This window comes from Budorcas taxicolor, chromosome 1 (assembly GCF_023091745.1).
Source record: "Budorcas taxicolor isolate Tak-1 chromosome 1, Takin1.1, whole genome shotgun sequence".
Taxonomy (NCBI): Eukaryota; Metazoa; Chordata; class Mammalia; order Artiodactyla; family Bovidae; genus Budorcas; species Budorcas taxicolor.
This window is the reverse complement of record NC_068910.1, coordinates 6,529,157-6,548,504: the sequence shown is the minus strand read 5'-3', so window position 1 is coordinate 6,548,504 and position 19,348 is coordinate 6,529,157. Positions and strand designations below refer to the sequence as shown.

The 19,348-nt window shown below is 47.2% G+C and overlaps 1 protein-coding gene across 1 annotated transcript in view; it reads left to right on the top strand.

Annotated features, from left to right (window-relative positions):
• Nucleotides 1-19,348, top strand: part of CDCP1 (CUB domain containing protein 1) — a 56,506-nt gene that overhangs the window by 22,362 nt on the left and 14,796 nt on the right. Inside the window, exons 2-4 of the mRNA XM_052646921.1 lie at nucleotides 4,459-4,662; nucleotides 13,280-13,645; nucleotides 14,870-15,238. Coding sequence (XP_052502881.1) covers nucleotides 4,459-4,662; nucleotides 13,280-13,645; nucleotides 14,870-15,238 — 939 coding nt within the window. The remainder of the gene's footprint in view (nucleotides 1-4,458; nucleotides 4,663-13,279; nucleotides 13,646-14,869; nucleotides 15,239-19,348) is intronic.

Sequence of the window (19,348 nt, the reverse complement as noted above, 5' to 3'; positions counted from 1 at the left end):
TCTGAAAGAGCTCATACATTTTTTTTTGGCTGTCATTGATAATGAGGTAGATAGTCATATGCGCAGAGTTATTTGGGGTACTGCTAAAAAGCAGGAGAGAGGATTTGAGTAGAGAAATGTCAGTGAGATCAGCCTTTTCTTCTCAAGATTTAATTTAAAGCTATATGAAATTATTACACTTACCTTGGGAGAAACTCAGCCCACCTCAAACTATTATTAAACCATATTTTAACTGTGGTCATGATTATTCTTCTTTTCATTTATTAAGTGCCTACTTTGTGCAGAAACACAGTCTTTCTAACACGTTTCCCCTCTTTTTTTTTCTTAAATTTATTAAGGCATAGCTTACACATAATAAACTTTACCAGTTTCAAGTGCCCGGTTTGATGACTTTTGGCATTTGTGTGCTGCCTATAATCACCATCATGGTCAAGATACAGAACGGTTAATTCATCCTACACTGTCTCCTCTGCCCTCTTTGTTTCCATCCCCTCCTTCCACCTCCAATCTTAGGGAACCACTGATCTGCTTAGGGTCTAACAGTCAATTAAAGTAGCAGTAATCAGGAATTCCCTGGAGGTCCAGTGGTTAGGACACTGCCCTTCCACTGCAGGGGGCCCCAAATTCAATCCCTGGTCAGGGAACTGAGATCCCACAAGCTTCAAGGCATGGTAAAAAAAAAAAAAAAAACAAAAACAGTAATTGTAAGAGTCAAGAATTTTTGAATATTTTTACCAAAGAGGAGAAATGAGAAAGAAATTGGTAACCTAGCCAGCCAGACTGCAGCCTTGAGACAAATCGCAGCTTCACTGGACAATGAGTTAGCCCCCCTGGAGGCCCAGGGTTGGGGACCACAAAGACTGGGTGCTCCAAGAATTCTTTTTTTTGTACAAAAAAGGTGAAACCTTTTTTTGTGATTACAGAAAAAGAAGGCAAGGGTTTATGTATTCAGTTCAGATATACATCTGCCCACTGGGTTTCTGATCATGCATCTGGTCTCATTTTTAAAATATTTCTTTTAAAAAATTTTTATTTATTTGGCTGTACCAGATCTTCATTGTGGTTTGTGGGATCTAGCTCCCCAACCAGGGATTGAACCCAGACCCCCTGCGTTGGGAGCATGGAGCCCTAGCCACTGGACCACCAGGCACGTCCCTGGACCCATTTTTAATCTATTGTCTTAAAGAACCCCTGGACCTTCCCCCCTCTCTCAGAAGATTCTCAAAGGCCATGCTGCTTGAAGATGAAGCAGTAAGTAAAGAAACTTCTGCCTCAGAGGATGTTTTCTTTTTCTGAAGCTATTAATCATAAAGCTCAGAGTCCCTGATTTACACGGAACTAAAGAGTCCCACTAAGATTTATAGCCCAAACTGAAGCACAGAAATGGTGGTAAGTCTATGAGAAACTAAACGGCGCAAAGACAAGGATGTGGAGATTTTATGCGGTGCTGTCAGGCGGGTCGTCAATTCTCCTCCGTGAGGGCACCCAGCAGGCACTGTTTGGGTCCCAAGGCTGTCACTGAGGAAGACAGGCAAGCTCCTGCTGCCCTCTGGGAGGCAGCGGCTCGCGTTCTGGTCTCGGGAGGTGGGAATGAGTAACATGGGTCCTCTCAGAGGATGAATAAACAGCAGGGGCAGGACAGCTGGGTTGGGGTGGGGTGAACACTTTGGGTAATGGTCACAGACAGCTCTGAGGAGGTGATCTTTGAGCTGAGACCCCCAAAACAAAAAAGAACCAGCTTTTGCTAGAGAAGGAGCGTTATGAAGACCAGGACCAGCACATGCAAAGGCCCTGAGGTAGCAAAGAGGCTTGTGTTCAGGAAAAAGGGCAAAGGTAGCCCGTGCTCAGTGACCAAGGTGGAGGCGGATGGGAGCTGAGGGTAGAGGGATGAGAAGCCCTGCTCCAAAATATGCAAAACCTGAGCCCCCTTGGAAACAAAGTAGCGAAGCCAGCTGTGCCCAAGACAGGTGTCAGGCTGGGCGGTAGTTGGGAAAGCTTACATTGGCAAAATCGCTTCTTGTTTCCTTGGATACTGATCATAGATGCGCTGCCTGGGAAGGTAGAGCTAGTCTAGCCCAACCTCCTCATTTTACAAAGGAAGGAACAGAGGCCCAGAGGGTAAAGTTCTTCCCTCATAACCTCGAGGAAGTATTTGCAGTTCATTATTGTTACCGAACGGATTGGGGGGTGGTGGCGGGGAGTCCAGCTGCTTGCTGCTCAAAAGGCAATAAACAGGCCAGGTTGGTGGAAAGGAAAGTTTGTTTTATTTCAGGTGGCAGCAACTGTAGGGGGAGGGTGGCAGACATCTGTGCAAAGGCCAACCCCCGCCAGCCAACAAGCAGGGGGTGAGAGCATTTATAGACAGAGTCGGGGGTGGGGGGCCACATGCAGAAACAGCACAGTCATCTCTGACAGCTTCAGATTGGTCGTCAGTGGTCCGCCCAGCATCATCTTGGTTGTTGTATGTACAGCTAACCTTCAGTTGCGGGTTGCACTGGTTCCCATTTCTTTGCAGTCAGTTCTCAGAATTGTGGCAGCTCAAGTCCTGGGTACAGTCTGGTCAGCGTGTAGTTAACTTCTCCACCTGGTGCTTTGGTATCTATAAGACAGCTCCCAGGATACACTCAGAATATTATCGACAGCCCTTGAGAAAGGACTAAAGGTTCTTGGCTGTGCTTAACGACTACATTAATATTTAGTCTCCTTTGACTGTTTTCCTTGGTTTCAGCATTTCTCACTTCTCTGATGAAACTTATTCTTTGACTCAAGTTTGACTAAAGGCAAAAGGCAGGCAGAGGCCATGGTGTGCGGGGGCGGTGTGGCACAAGGACTGTATGGTCCTGCTCTGTTTCATTATCTCAGATTGAGAGATTGGTTTCCACCCCCCGTATAAAGAGCTGCTGGCAGGTGAGCCTGGCATAGAGTGAATGAGGGGGAGGGGGTTCAGAGAAGGTTGACAAAAATCCAGATGTTTGATAGTACACAGCAACTGGGAGGTGGGAACACATGGGCCCTGAGTGGGAGAAGTGAGCACAGCTCTTGAGCAGGCTTGCAGCTCTGGGAAAATGAAGTCACATGGTTGGTCAAAAACTGGAAAGAACTCCATTGTCACTGAATGGGTGCCCAGATGAACAGACTGCAGTCTGTCCAGACAGTGGAATACTATGCAGCAATGAAAAGAAACAAACTGCAAATCCATGCAGTAACGTGGGTGACCCTCAGATATGCTGAGCAAAAGCAGCCAGCTGCTGTTTTGCGGGAAAGTCTAGGTCAGGCAAAACTAATTGATAGTTTCCTGGGGCCAGGAGTGGAGGTCAGTGGCTAAGTGCACCGAGGGAGCTTCTGTGGATGATGGACATTTTTATATCTTAATCGCGGTGGCATACACACGTATACACATTTGTCACAAGTCTTTTAGGTCTTTCTTAGTGTCTGTAAATTATGTCTCAATAAATTTGATTCTAAAAATTTTAGAAAGGAAAGGGGAAGGTAAAGCTTTTGGTTAAACTGCTGTTCACTGGCTAAACGGTTATGGAGCACCTCTTGTGCGTGTGAACAAGGTGCCAAGAGGCTGTTTGTGCCAAACATGGTGGGGCAGAGGACTGACGAGCCCCATGGTTCCCTCCTCCAGAAGACTGTCCTTCCATTCTCTGTACCCAGCCCAGCAGCCACCCAGAGACCACAGTCAGCACCCAAGTCCAGGAAGGAACAGGGATCACTCAGGAGAAAAACAGCTCTTCCTTTTGGCCTCGGAGGACCTAAAAATCCCTCAAGCAGAGGGAATGGGAAGGAGATGGGACTGGTTCATCCTGACCCGGATGCACCCACCTCTCTGTTTAGTAACCAACCCCCGTCTGTCTTGCTTGATACAGTTTGCTCACATAATTTTGCTGAGCGCCAGTCTGAGGTCTGAGCAGTGTTTGGCTCTGACTTGCCAAGTTCATCGATCAATATGTTTATATCTAATTTCCGCAAGTTTGCCCAGCCTCCACTACTGCGTATATGTGTGCACAGGGCATATGAGGCATCCTGGGCAGTGGACAGCAGCTTTTTACAGATAAACATGTGTCTCTACAGAAAGACAGTTTCTATGTGTGGACTTTTACCTACAGTTGTACTGTGAAGAGATATGGCAGTTTCTATTTAATATCGCACAGATAGAGGTATCTGAACACATACTGCTCTGGACACCTAGAACATGGTGTAGTGCTTTTAATTTTTCAAGAAATGAATGAGCCACATCAGAGATGAACATCAGGGCCTAGCCCACAGTGGTCGGGTTCTTCTCTGCAGGTAAGGATGGTACTGTCATTTGGTATCACCCCGCTTCTCAGACCTGGAGGAAGGAATAAAAGGGTTCAGAAGACCATCCTCCTGGACCAGCTGAGGGGACAGCAGCAGGTAGGCAGCCCTAGTTCATCCTCTTCATTCTATTATTTTTCTTCCTTCTTTCTGAAGCTTATGAGATTGATCTGCCACGTGGAAGCGGCATCACAGTCCTCCTGAAGCCTGGGACCCAGGCTCTGCCAGCAAAACTCTGTTACATCATGGCTAAAAGATGGGAAACCACTCTGTCCATCAAAGCCGGAGAGAAAAAGGTCTTTTCCTTTAGCTGCCAGGATCCACATAATTACTTCGTTATTGAGATCCAAAAGAACATTGGTAAGTACATACTCGTGGACTCTGGCCTCCCTGTCTCTTCTTTCCAAGCTAACCCAGCCTCTACTGCTAGAGAGGTGAGACCTGTTCTGAAATTCTGCACTCTCTTTAGCTTGTATGTGGCCAGTCACAGTCCTAAGCGTTTTGCATGGTTTCAGGGTTGGTTGGTTTGTTTTCTTTTAATCCTCAAAGCAGCCCTAAGAGAAGTGCTCAAAGGAAGTCACTTGCCTAAGATGGCACAGCTGGTGTGTCTCAGCAAGATAGGAACCCCAAGTATTTGGGAATTCTGGGTCCAGAGTGTCTGCCTGTGGCTGCTATGCCACAATGTCTCATAGCAGAGCTGTGGATCCTCGGGTGATGCTCTGTCTGATGTGCTAAAAACATCTGGCTGAGCAGGAGCGGAAGTCAAGGGAGCTGGAGGACAGAGGAATTGGAAGATTGAGGAGCTAAGAGTGGGGCAGTGGATCCACTAGTTACAATGGGAAAAAACCAGCAGCTTTGCCAAGGGACCTGGTTTGACTTCAAGTGCCAGGGCAACTGATCATGTGCCTTGATTGCACGGCTTCATATAAGTCACCTACCGGCTTTGCGATTTCGTTTTCTAGTCTGTAAAACGAGAGTCATTGTGCCAACCAATAGGGATGTTTTTGGGATGAAATAAAATAATGGATTGAGGTGTATGACATACCAGCATTCAATAAACTACAGATACTTGGCATTATTAATGATAAGTTGAGTTTGGGATAGGAGATTGACGTAAGAAATACTAATCAGGCAGAAAGAATTAAAGGTCTACTTTCCCAATTATTTTAAGGTGGCATGCCAATGAGGAACTAATAGATATATTAACAACAAGGAGAACACTCTTTTGATGTAATCAAAGTCATACTCAGAAAACTTCTTCACCTTTAACTGAAAATAGATGAATTGGAATAGATCATGAAGGAAGAAGAAGAAGAAAATAAACCTTGAGAAGAAGGAATTCATAAAAATAAAAAGAGAAATTCAAGTACTTAAAAGCAGTTTTAAAAATTACGTTTATGGACTTGCCTGGTGGTCCAGTGGTTAAGAAGCCGCCTGCCAATGCAGGGACACAGGTTCAATCTCTAGTTCAACTGAGCCCATGTCCCACAACTGCTGAGCCCGCGCTCCACAACAAGAGAAGACCCGGCAGTGAGAAGCCTGTGTGCAGCTAGAGAGTAGCCCCCACTCAACGCACAGCAGTGGAGACCCAGTGCAGCCAAACAGAAGTGTCCATAACCAAAGCCGAAACCTGGTTCTTTGTAAAGGCCAATTAAATAGACAAATCTCTGACTAGTCTTCAGGAAAGAAGAAAGACAAATTGCAAATATGTAACAGTGAATGTATACATATGGATTTAATGACATATAGAAAGCAGATTGCTGAAACTGTAAGAGACTGACAATAATTGTGAAAATCTGAATGACAAAATGATTTCCAGGGAAAATTTACCGGGCCAGATTGACTCAAAGAAAGGGAGGATATGTGAATAAATATATAATCAAGGAGGAGCCTGGAAAAAATGTCCAATGTGAAGGAGAAAGGGTTTGGGTTTGGCAGAGGTGGTTTCACAGAAGTGTCCTATAAAACTCCAGGTAGCAGATAATTTCTGTGATATTTAAACAATTCCAGAGGAAGGTTGACAAACCTTTTTTTTGTAAAAGGCCAGGGAGTAAATATCTTAGACGTTCTATGCCAGATGGTGTCTGTTACAACTCCCCCGCTCCGCTATGATAGCACAAAATCAGCCATAGACAATAGGTAAACAAATGGGCAATGAACATGCCTTGTTTATTTACAAGAACAGATGTTTGACTGGATTGGGCCTATGAGCTGTGGTTTGTTAAACCCCATTCTAGAACGTTGAAAGAGGTGAAATTTCACAGTTCATTTTCTAAGGTCCTTAAAACCCTGATGTCAAACTCTTCCACTGCATAAAAAGAAAATAGACTAATCTCTTAGGAATATGCTTTGCCCCCAAAATCCTAAGTAAAATAGAAGTATATCAGATCCAAAAATTGCATGGAAAGACCAAAGCAACAAGAGCAGGGGGACTTGCTGGAAGACAGGATAGTTCTAACCATTAGCCAGTCAGCTCAGTGTACTGCAGCATGTGAGCATGTGAAAGGGAAGAACTGCAGTTGATTTTTTTTTCTTTTTCAGTTGTGTTTATTTATTTTTGGCTGTGCTGGGTCGTCGTTGCTGAGCATGGGTTATCTCAAGTTTCAGAGTGTGGGGGCCACTCTTGATTGCGATGTTCGGGCTTCTCATTGCAATGTCTTGTCTTGTTGCAGAGCACAGGCTGTAGGCACATGGGGTCAGTAGTTTTGGCTGATGGGTTAGTTGCCTTGTAGCATGTGGAATCTTCCCAGACCAAGGTTCGAACTCATGTTCCCTGCATTGGCAGATGGAGTCTTAACCACTGGACCACCAGGGAGGCCCACACTTGATCATCTTAATAGATGATTTTTAATGATTTTAGTAAAATGCTCTGGCATGCATGCTCAGTCACTTCAGTCACGCCCGACTCTTTGCAGTGCTATGGACTATAGCCTACCAGGCCCCTCTGTCCATGGATTCTCCAGGCAAGAACACTGGAGTGGGGTGCCATGCTCTCCCCAAGGGGATCTTCCCAACCCCGGGATCAAACCTGCCTCTTTGGCATTGCAGGCTTCCTTACCGCTGAGCCAACAGGGAAGCCCAAAACACTCTTAGTAAACCAGAAACAGAGGAATGTTTTCTTAATCCAATAAATTGTATTCATCAAAAACCAATAGCAGAGACTTCCCTGGCGATCCTGTGGTTAAGACTCCGTGCTTCCACTGCAGAAGGCATGGATTTGATCCCTGATAGGGGAAGTTCCGCTTGCGGCACAGTGTGGCCAAAAAAAAAAGAAATAACAAGTATATTTAACCATCAGACATAGAAGCATTACCAGTAAAACAAGGAACAACATAAGGATTCCCACTGTGCATGCTTTTGGGCGGCAGTATTCAAAAGTTCTATTTTAGTACTTAGAGATAATCTTAATAAATACATAGGATGTATATGAAGCAAAATATACAATTTTCCTGAAAGACCAAAGAGAAGATGTAAGTAAATGGAGAGATGTTCCCATGTTACCTGATGAAAATCTCAGTATTTTTTGTGTCGTTTCTCCCCAAAATTAATTTATGAGTTTAAGTAAATTACAGTTAAAATGTCAGTGAAGCTTTCACATAGGTGAGGAGACTGTTGATATACTTAGAATTCAAAGGGATGGTGTATTGCTATTAAAGAATGAAGGAAATCTATGTATTAATGTTTGACATGGAAAGATACCCCTGGTCGCTTTGTTCCATGCAAAACAGTGCAGCTTTCAGTAGGAGAATGGTTTTCATAGTTGTTATTTTAGTCCCTAGGTTGTATCTGACTCTTTTTGGACCCCATGGACTGTAGCCCGCCAGTTTCCTCTGTCCATGGGGTTTTCCAGGCTAGAATACTGGAGTGGGTTGCCACTTCCTATTCCAGGGGATCTTCCCGAACCAGGGATCGAACCTGTGTCTCCTGCTTGACAGGCAGATTCTTTCTCACTAAACTATACAAGGAAGCCCTTGTATAGTTTAATTTCACTTTATTAAATACACAGAATCATACAGAGCCTCAAGTCTGGAGGATTAAACACCAAAATGCTATCCTTATATCATTTCTTTAGTGAGTAGGGGAGGGGAACAGCTGACATCCATGGTCTTCTTTCTGTTCCTCTGTACTGTCATTTTTTTACAAGCAGGCATTACTTCTATAATCAGTTAAGTCAAGAAAATGACTGCCATCTTGCAAAAAGGAAAAAGATACCACAATCATATCTCACAAGACACATCTCATGAGACTCGTCTCACACAGTTTCCTGAATAATAAAAACCCATGCTCGTAGTTTTTGAAAATGATACGAAAATAACATTTTTAGAATTATAAATCTACACACTGGAATCAAGTTGTGTTCTGCTTACCTCTGGTTTTTAAAAACCTTTCTGAATAAACATTCTGAAAAAGTTTCAATGTTTAGCCCCTCTGCTGTCATCCCTTCTTTTTAAAAAAAGAAGTTTAACTTTTATTTTATATTAGATATAACTGATTTACAATGTCATCCCTTCTCGAATGACTTCATTAAAGCTAATGAAAGTAGAAGTCTGTGCAGGGGAACTGAGGTGTGAATCACTACAGAAATGACGCTTCTCCATCCTCTGCATAAGGAATCATTTGAGTTATGTAAACGTTTTTACACTGGATGGGCAACTGAAGACTTGGAGCCTCCAAGATCACTGCAGATGGTGATAGCAGCCATGAAATTAAAAGACGCTTACTCCTTGGAAGGAAAGTTATGACCAACCTAAATAGCATATTAAAAAGCAGAGACATTACTTTGCCAACAAAGGTCCATCTAGTCAAAGCTATGGTTTTTCCGGTGGTCATGTATGGATGTGAGAGTTGGATGGTGAAGAAAGCTGAGCACCGAAGAATTGATGCTTTTGAACTGTGGTGTTGGAAAAGACTCTTGAGAGTCCCTTGGACTGCAAGCAGATCCAACCAGTCCATCCTAAAGGAGATCAGTCCTGGGTGTTCATTGGAAGGACTGATGTTGAAGCTGAAACTCCAATACTTTGGCCACCTCATGCGAAAAGCTGACTCATTTGAAAAGACCCTGATGCTGAGAAAGATTGAGGGCAGGAGGAGAAGGGGACAACAGAGGAAGAGATGGCTGGATGGCATCACAGACTCAATGGACATGAGTTTGGGTGGACTCTGGGAGTTGGTGATGGACAGGGAGGCCTGGCGTGCTGCAGTCCATGGGGTTGCAAAGAGTCGGACACGACTGAGCCACTGAACTGAACTGAACTGAACTTGTGTGTCCATTCTGAAAACTAAGCTCTTAGCAACACATTAAAAAATGTCCACACAACCTGACAGCCGCAGGGTCACATGACTGGTGGCAGGGCTGTGGCTGAGAGACGGAGCTTTTTTGCTCCAGGTACTTGTTATGGAATTAAGTCAGAAATCGTTGCCTTCGTTGGGCTAAGTGATCCCATAAGAACACGGAAGCCAGTAGGAGCCACTCCGAGCCACATGGGAGGTGTAGCTGAAAGGTAGCCCTGGCTGAATGCAAACAGTAGAGTTTCTGTGAGCTCCAAAACGTTGATACTATCTTTACCTACACAAAAAACCTGATTTTACCTGCATTCATCACCTCGTTGTCTAACCTTGCTTTATCACTCGAGCAGTGCAGGGGACGGGCAAGACTGCAAGTCAACAAACAACAGTCTGGGCTTTGGTCCTGGAAGCATGTGCACTGTGAGTGCCACACAAGCCACCCAGAGCCCAGGGCTCTTTGCGAAAAGTGACAGGCTTGATGTGCTGACCTCAGAGGTCCTTGACAGCTCTGAAATTCTCCCATAAGTCCTTTTCGAGTTGGCAGTAGTTTCACATAGTCCCCCGGAGCAGCAATAAAAAACTTGCAGATTATTATTACAGTGGCCAGAGTGCTTTGCACCTTTCAGATTCCCTGGGCTCGAGACCACAAAAGCCACACTGCCTGCTTTTCCTTACTGCCTCCCTGAGACAACATTTCTCCCTTTGTTTTCTTTTGTTTCTTTTTAATTTCTTTTCAGTTGGAGCATGATTGCTTTTCCATGTTAGTTTCTGCGTGCAACAGCGTGAATCAGCCATAGGTATACTTATATCCCCTCCCTCTTGAGCCTCCCTCCCACCCCTCTAGGTCATCACAGAGCACCGAGCTGCGCCCCCTGTGCTATACAGCAGCTTCCCACGAGCGATGTGTCTTGCACAACGTCTGTCTGTCAGTGCTCCTCTTTGAGTTCATCCACCTTCTCCTTCCCCCGCTATGCCCGCAAGTCCATTCTCTGTGTCTGCGTCTCTATCGTTGTTCAGTCACTCAGTCGCGTCTGACTCTCTGCGACCCCATGGACTGCAGCACGTCAGGCCTTCCGGTCCCTCCCTCTCTATTCTGACGGCGTCTCTATTTGCTGTCCTGCACATAGGTTCATCAGTACCATTTTTTTAGATTCCATATATATGCGTTAATACACGATATTTGTTTTTCTCTTTCTCACTTACTCTGTAAGACAGATTCTAGTTAAATCCACCTCACTGAAAATTCTCCCTTTGTTTTAAAAAGGTTTAGGAAACAAAGTACATCAAAGGATTAGACATTAGCCTTAGGGGAAAAGATTCAACAGCAGTGGTGATAACGTACCAGCAGTAAAGCCAGGAGGCAAGAAGATGACCTGGCCTCTGGGTTCCAGCCATTAAGGGCTTGTACACTCAGGGCATACTCCATCTGCTCATGACTGCACTGATGGGAAAACCAGTTTTAAAGGGTAAAGCTTGGCGCAATGCCTGAAAAATTATGAAATCATGACTTTCCGGATCAAGGAGGTAGAACATCCCAAAGCACAAGCCCCACTGCAAAGGGCCCCCCTCTGGGGGGCTGAGAATGGAGCCACAAGCTGGACTTCACTAACTTAATCTGGAAAACAATGCTGGTTTCCCCTGCTCTTCAAAAGCAGTTCCTATGACACTTTTTTCACAAGCTGGAATGGTGTAAATCGAAGCAGCAATTACCATAGGACATATTTTGCTAATGGAAGCACAAAGTAATTTGAAATAAAGCACAGATGCTCACAGATACAGTACAGAGCTGTGACGGCTTGTTGCTGAGAGGCTGAGTCTCATTCCAGGGAGAGAGAGCAATGCCCACTCCTGAGGTATGCACTGCCTCTAATGGCTCCCTGCAAAATAAACACCAGACGCTGTTCACGCTTTCCACCTTTTTTCATAAAAGTAAAAATTCTCTTTGGATTTATTTTGGTTCGTGGAAACATGTACTAATGTAAGTCTTTCATAAAAGTGAAGTGGTATAAAGCAAACTTGCAAAAAGTGGGGGAGACGTGTAGTTAGGAGGTGACTTTGGTCTGGTCCACTGGAAGCAGAGCCTGACATGGGGATTCTTGTCTTTAAGTCGGTATCAAGAGAGTTCCCCTGGGGGAGGGAGTCTGCTAGTGGTCCAGTGGTTAAGGCTTCGCTTCCAGTGCAGAGGGTACAGGTTTGATCCTTGGTCGGAGAGCTAAGGTCCCACATGCCTCTCAGCAAAAAAAAAAAAAAAAAAAAAAAACACCATAACATGAAACAGAAGCAACACCATAACATGAAACAGAAGCAATATTGTAACGAATTCAATAAAGACTTAAAAAAAATAAAAGGTCCAAAAACAAAAAACCTCTTAAAAAAAAGGAGAGTTACTGTCGGAAGAAACGTGAAGAAGTGAGGAAAACAGGATAAAATGAGTAAAGTGAGGGATACTTGTGGTTTTAGCAGCAGGCTGAACTGGAGCTTGAGTGGCAATTGCCGGGCTGGGTCATGTGAAAAGGGGCAGAGGGTCAGGCTGGTGGTGACTGGGGCTTCCCCTGTGGCCCCGTGATAACGCACCTGCTGATGCGGGAAACGCAAGTTCGATCCCTGGGTCGGGAAGATCCCCTGGAGGAGGGAATGGCAACCCACTCCAGTGTTCTTGTCTGGAGAATCCCATGCATAGGGGAGCCTGGTGAGCTGTGGTTCATAGGGTCACAGAGAATCGGACACGACTGAAGATCTCTGGGCTGCCACCCTCTGCGGGGATGCGAGTCGGGGGCAGGGAAATCTCTCAGGCTTTTCTGCCCCAAAGCAGTTCCCTCCAGCCAAGGCACTTCCCCAGAGAGGGACACACTCCTGAGCGATTGGCAGGCAGCATTCAGGTAGCCAGGAGATGGGAGGTGCGGGGCGGGGTGGGGGGGGGCCGGGGGGGGATGGTTTGGGGACGATTCAAGGGCATTACATTTATTGTGCACCTTACTTCTTACACCAGTCTTCCCTGGTGGCTCAGACGGTAAAGCGTCTGCCTACAATGCAGGAGACCTGGGTTTGATCCCTGGGTCAGGAAGATCCCCTGGAGAAGGAAATGACAACCCACTCCAGTATTCTTGCCTGGAGAATCCCATGGACGGAGGAGACTGCAGTCCACAGGGTCACAAAGAGTCGGACACAACTGAGCGACTTCACTTTCACTTTACTCCTATTATTTTTGTAGCCTTTATTTTAATTATTTTTTACCTTTTTCAAACAATTATTTGCTTTTAATTGGAGGATGATTGCTCTGTAGTGCTGTGTTGGTTTCTGCTGGTGGTTGTTCAGTCGCTTAGTTGTGTATGGTTCTTTGCAACCCCATGGACAGCGGCGTGCCAGGCTGCATGCTGGCATCCTTCCCTATCCTTTACCAACTCCCCAGATTTGCTCAAACTCATGTCTGTTGAGTCAGTGATGCCATCCAACCATCTCATCTTCTGCCACCCCCTTCTCCTCCTGCCCTCAATCTTTCCCAGTGTCAGGGTCTTGTTTTTTTCTGCTACACAACATGAATATTTCTACTATTACCAAATCAGCGCCACCTCAGACCATCAGGCGTTAGATCCCAAAGGTTGGGGACCCCTGCACTCCAGGGGCTGAAGAGGTGGGGCAGTGAGGGGCCCAGTAGCATTTGTGACCAGACCGTTTTGTGACTGTGTTTCAGACTGCGTGTCAGGCCAGTGTCCCTTTGGCGAGGTTCATCTTCAGCCTTCCACGTCGGTGTTGCCCACACTCAACAGAACCTTCATCTGGGACATCAAAGCGAGCAAGAACATCAGTCTCGAGCTGCAGTTCTCCCTGTCACGCCTGAGGCAGATTGGGCCGTTGGAGGACTGCCCGGATGGAGTCACTCACCGTATCAGTGGCCGCGTCGACGCCAGCACGATGGTCAAGATCGGAACCTTCTGTGGCAATGGCACTGTGTCCCGGATCAAGATGCAAGAGGGAGTGAACCTGGCTTTGGATCTGCCGTGGTTCCACAAGAGAAACGTCTCTGGCTTCAGCATCGCAAACCGCTCGTCGATAAAACGTGAGCTTGCCCACCCCCGTCTCCCCAACTAGTGGTTGAGGTTGAAACCTACAAAATCAGCCTTGCTCTCCATCAGAAACAGTCTGATGGCGGCAGTTTTGTGACTCCATCTGACCCCTTAAAGCACATCCCACTCTTCTGTGAGGACGCGGGCCGCCTGGTGAGAGCCCACCCTTCTCTGTTACACAGATCAGGTGGCGACTCTGTCCTTTGTCCTTGGTATGTGAGACTTGTGTTCAAGAAGTAGAACGGGACTGGCTGCGCAGACCTACCACTCCGAGGCTCTGCTTCTCATGTCTTTGTCCTGTCTTCCGTCTCTTTCATATTTTCTCGAATTATATTGGTGGCGGTGTGCCAATGCTGGCTCACCGCAGCTCTGAGTGCCAATTGCTAAGTGTTTTGGAATTTCGTGAGCTGGTAGTAAACAGAGCAATTATTAAAACTCTATAAACTTATAACTAGATAAATTAATTTAGGAGCAAAAGTAATAAGAACTTGAAGCTCATCCCTGCTTAGTTACTGCAGTTTACTCTTCTCTATGCTCTGAGGGTGGGTATGCCAATTGGATCTGTACGGTAAAAATCCTATGTTATGGGAGAGGCTCTCCATCACCTCCCACCTCCATCTTCATCCATCTCCTTTTGGCAGTTTGGAAATAGCAACAATGGGAGTCTTTACACCAAGGAAGTGGGCAGACACTACAAATTAGGGCTTTATTTTTTTCCCCTGCTGGGCTGGTTATTAAACATTTACTCACACATGCTGATGTAGCCTCATTCTCAGTCTTGTTCAGTCACTTGTGTCCGACTCTTTGCGACTCCATGGACTGTAGCACACCAGGCTTCCCTATCCATCACTATCTCCCAGAGTTTGCTCAAACTCATGTCCATCGAGTGAGTGATGCCATCCAACCATCTCATCCTCTTCTTTTCCTGCCCTCCATCTTTCCCAGCATCAGGGTCTTTTTCAATGAAAGGTGACCAAAGTACTGGAGCTTCGGCTTCAGCATCAGTCCTCACAGTGAATCTTCAGGGTTGATTTCCTTTAAGACTGACTGGTTTGATCTCCTCTACCTTGAGTATAAACATGCCATATCCAGACCCAATGCTCAGGATCTGAGACCTTGCCCTCCACCTCTTCTCTAACCTCGGTCCCTCCAGCCACGAATGACCAAGGCAGAGTGTAATCACCTCCTATTCTCTTGTTTGGGTTCCACCCCCACAGGCCTCTGCATCATCGAGTCTGTGTTCGAGGGTGAGGGCTCGGCCACTCTGATGTCCGCCAACTACCCGGCCGGCTTCCCCGAGGACGAGCTCATGACGTGGCAGTTCGTCATCCCCGCGCCCTTGCGGGCCAGTGTCTCCTTCCTCCAGTTCAACGTCTCCAACTGCGTGAAGAAGGAGGAGCGAGTGGAGTACTACATTCCAGGCTCTACCACCAACCCCGAGGTGTTCAAGCTGGAGGACCAGCAGCCCGGGAACATGGCCGGGAACTTCAACCTCTCTCTGCAGGGCTGTGACCAAGATGCCCAGAATCCAGGCATCCTCCGGCTGCAGTTTCAAGTTTCCGTCCAGCATCCACAGAATGATAGCAGTAAGTGAGCCCCACCTTCCTTCCCCCTCCCTCCTCCTTCGTTCCTTCCTGGAATCTCTCGCCTGGGGCGAGATTCCTTCCTACTTCTCGTCTGTAAGTCAGTCACAGTTGGACTCTGGACCCTGTAAGACTTTCAGGAAGTGCGTTGCTAGTGACACCAGGTCACTGGGTGAACGCGGAGCATGCCTCCATTTCAGCACAATAAGCTAAGACGATCCTGCGTTCAGGGTGCTGAGTTGTTTTTAATGAAGACAGTGGAAGGTTACGCTCTACAGCTTGTGTCTTGACTGACCCTCCGGTAAATCAGGACATCACCATCACTGTGAGCAGTGCTGTTAACACTTTCATTGGCTGAATGCCCCATACCATGGGCACATACTTTGCGTGCCAAGTCCTGCCCTAGGCACACCACTCAGGTGGTCCCAACTAATCCTTATTGTAGTCTTGTAAGGGAGACGGGTTGCCTTCATTTGTTTCTTGAAATTGTGTGTTTTGACTGCGCGGGTCTTCGCTGCTGGGTTTCAGCGACTGGGAGCTGCCCTCCGTCGCGGTGCACGGGCTTCTCACTGTGAGGGCGTCTCTTGTTGCGGAGCGTAGGCTCCAGGTGCACGGGCTTCAGTGGTTGCACACGAGTAGTGACGCACAAGCTCTTCCCGGAAGAGGGATCGAGCCTCTGTCCCTCGCATTGGCAGACGGGTTCTTACCTGCTTTACCTGCAGGCAAGTCCCAAGAGTTATCTTCATTTATTGATGACAAACCGGAAGGTTCGGGGAGCTTATGACACTAGGCCAACATCACACAGCTTGCCAGGAGCAGAGCACGCTCAGAACCTGCAGCCTGTGCTTCTGGACCACACAGAACCCCAGGTTCTGTGACAGTGAGGTTGCATATCATTCCACACACATTTACTGAGATGCTGTGAACCTCAAGAAGGGTTGTCAGGGCCAAAACTACAGCGAGGCGACGTGCCCAGGGCACAGCATAGGAGGAGGCCCCAGCTCTGACGAGTGCACTCTCACAGAGCCCCTACCCTTGGATCAGTACGAGGTCAGCCCCTGACAGCAAGCACTTCCATAATACTTGCTCCATGGGTTCCCTTGCCTCACAGGAGGGGAGTGGTGTGGATATTGAGAAAAAGGTACAGGATGAGCCCCGGGGGCTCTTCCGGGGGTGGTCTATGAGCTGGAGTCTGTGGGTTATGACAGGTGGCCTTGAACCAGGACCTCTGTCACTTGTGCTAAGGATGGATCCTGCCCACGGGCTGCTTCTCATCCTTATCAGTATTTGCTTCGGGAAGTAGGCAGAAACAGGCAGAGAAAATAAGTGGAAGTGTGGACCGGCAGGCCTGGTAAATATCTGCCAAATGATCACATGGGATACACTCCCAGATCTGGCCATCTGATGCTGTCTTGGGAGTGCCCGCTCAGTGCCCACTTGGAGCCTGGTTCCTGGAGAAGTCTCAGTTCCATCATATCTTGGCCCAAGGTTCCTTCTCATTCACAAGAACCGTGTACAAGGCATAATGTTATATATACGTGTGTGTGTGTCCACTGATGACTCCACTGTCGTCAGTGTTAGCAGAATGTTGAAAACAGCCATCGGAGGAATCAGAAATGGACTGAGTTTGAGTTGTAGAAGATGTAGGGATTTGTTTACCATCTCCGTCATAGTGAAGTGCTACTGATGAATTGTTTTCTGAAACATCAGCTGGGTTGAAAGCTACATTTGATCAAATTGTTAAGCATGCTATTACCAGCATCAAGAAGGATACAGCTTTAGTTTTGAGGTAAATAGTGGTTAATTGCAATTTAGATGTGTTTAGCAGCATCAAGGCTTTACATCAAGCAGGGTTTGCATTTTTCTCGACTACTGAGTGAACCTGGCTGGCAGAAGTATCTTTTTTATTTGATTGGATTATTTTTGATTGCACTGGGTCTTCATTGCTTTGGGCGGGCTTTCCTCTAGTTGTGGTGAGTGGGGGCTGCTCTTCGTTGCGGTGTATGGGCTTCTCACTGTGGTGGCGTCTGTTTGGAGCACGGGCTGTAGGGCACGCAGGCCTCAGAGTTGCAGCTCCTGGGCCCTAGACACAGGCTTAGCAGTTGGGGCTCATGGATTTTGTTGCCCTGCGGTATGTGGGATCTTCCCAGACCCGGAATCACACCTGTGTCAACTCCGTAGGCAGATGAACTCTTACCCACTGTACTATCAGGGGTGTCCAGCAGAAGTATCTTTAGAGATAAAATTAGTCAAGGCTGGGTGCCCTGAGAGCTCTGAGTTTCTGGACATCTCCATCTTTGAAACCCAACATGGACCCTACATTTCAGGACATTGTGCAAGGCAGCCAGCCCTGTGCACTTACACGTCTGTCAGGTTCTATAAATATGTGTGGACAGCTTGTCTTGCAGGCAGCATAGCCTGGCAGTCAAGGGCACTCACTCTGGAGTTGGCCTCCAAGAAGTTAAAATCCTGGCTCCCGTACTCACTGTGTGAGCCCAGGCAAGTCACTTCACTCCTGTGTGACTCCATTCATCTTCCAGTGGAGCTAATAGGCCTGCCTTTGTAGGGGTGCTGTGAAAATGCAGTGAGGTGGCACTGCCTGGCAGGTCGTAAGCACTGTCTGAATGTTATCTTGCCAGGCGCCAGGTCAGGGAAGGGAGGCAGAGTCGAACAAGACACAGCACTTGTCCTTAGAGGTTAGCTGGCAATCCAGAAGGCAGACGAGATTTGTAGGATGCTGGTGGTCCCTTCCCAGAGGAGTTTCTTCTATTTTCTTTCATGTCTTGTTGATTTTAATAATTGCAATCTTTGTGCCCTGTTGGTGTAACGTGTGGTCACCATGTGGGTGGCCGTTTCTCCACAGGCTCCTCTGGGGCTGCAGTGGATCGCTGTAGGGGCCCAGGACCCCCGGGACGCTGTGCATCACTGCAGATGGCCGGGTGGAAGTCTTCAGGGCCGGGTGGAAGTCTTCAGTCTCTTGGTTCTGCTCCAGCCAATTCTGTCTGTCATTTTCATGCCCGCTCGGTGTCAGCTGGTGGTAACAAATGCTGTTGGTCTTGTTTCTCACTTTCTTGCACAGATGATAGAAGTTTCAGAGGAAATTTTGGCTGGTATCTCTACCCACTTGGCTGTCTTCCCCACCTTGGCACTGTCTCTGCACTTGTATTGGCAGAGGGGTCATCATCTCCATCCTTCCCTGAGTGCTGGTGGTCAGCTATTCCCAGCTTGTGGTTGGCTGTTCGGTGCTAGGAGCTGGTTATTCCACGCTTGTGGTTGTTCTGTACCCACGGTTGGCCAGTTCATATCTGTGATAAACTCTTACAGACTGCCAATAACTTCAGCCATGCTGGAGCCTCCCATTGTGTCCACGCTGGGGTTCCTGATCTCCCGACATATACCTTCTCCTAGGCAATGAAGAGGGCCTCCCAGGTGGCACAGTGGTAAAGAATCTGCCTCCCAATGCAGGAGACCCAAGAGACACGAGTTTGATCCCTGGGTCAGGAAGATCACTGGGTCAGAAAGATCCCCTGCAGCAGGGCATGACAACCCACTCCAGTATTCTTGCCTGGAGAATCCCATGGACAGAGCAGCCTGGCAGGCTACAGTCCACGGGATGGCAAAAGTCGGACATAACCGAAGTGACTTAGCACACTTGCGTGCTAACTTCGTAACGGCCAGATGGAAGAGAAGCATGGGTGTGTGGGAAGGAGGGCAGAGCTTCCAGGCCCTCTTCCCAAATCTCCATGTGTTCACCCACCTGGAAGCCCCCCAGAAGCAGTTTCAGGGGCATGTAACGGGGTTCAGAGCAGGGAGCGTGCCTCAGGCTTGAGGGGCAGGGTACCAAGAGGAGACTCGTGACAGAGCCTGGCCCTTCTCAAGCTGCCCAGGAGGCCCCAGACAGGATGTGCCCCTCGTGGCCACAGGAAAGAAACACATATGTGCTGTTTAAGCTCTTTGCTTTTTTTTAATTTACTTTTTTTGGCTGTGCCTGGTGGCATGTGGAATCTTAATTTCCTGACCAGGGCTTGAACCTACACCCTCTGCATTGAAAGCAGCGGGTCTTAACCATCAGACCAGTAGGGAAGTCCCTCTGCTCTTTCTTAATTTTGGAGA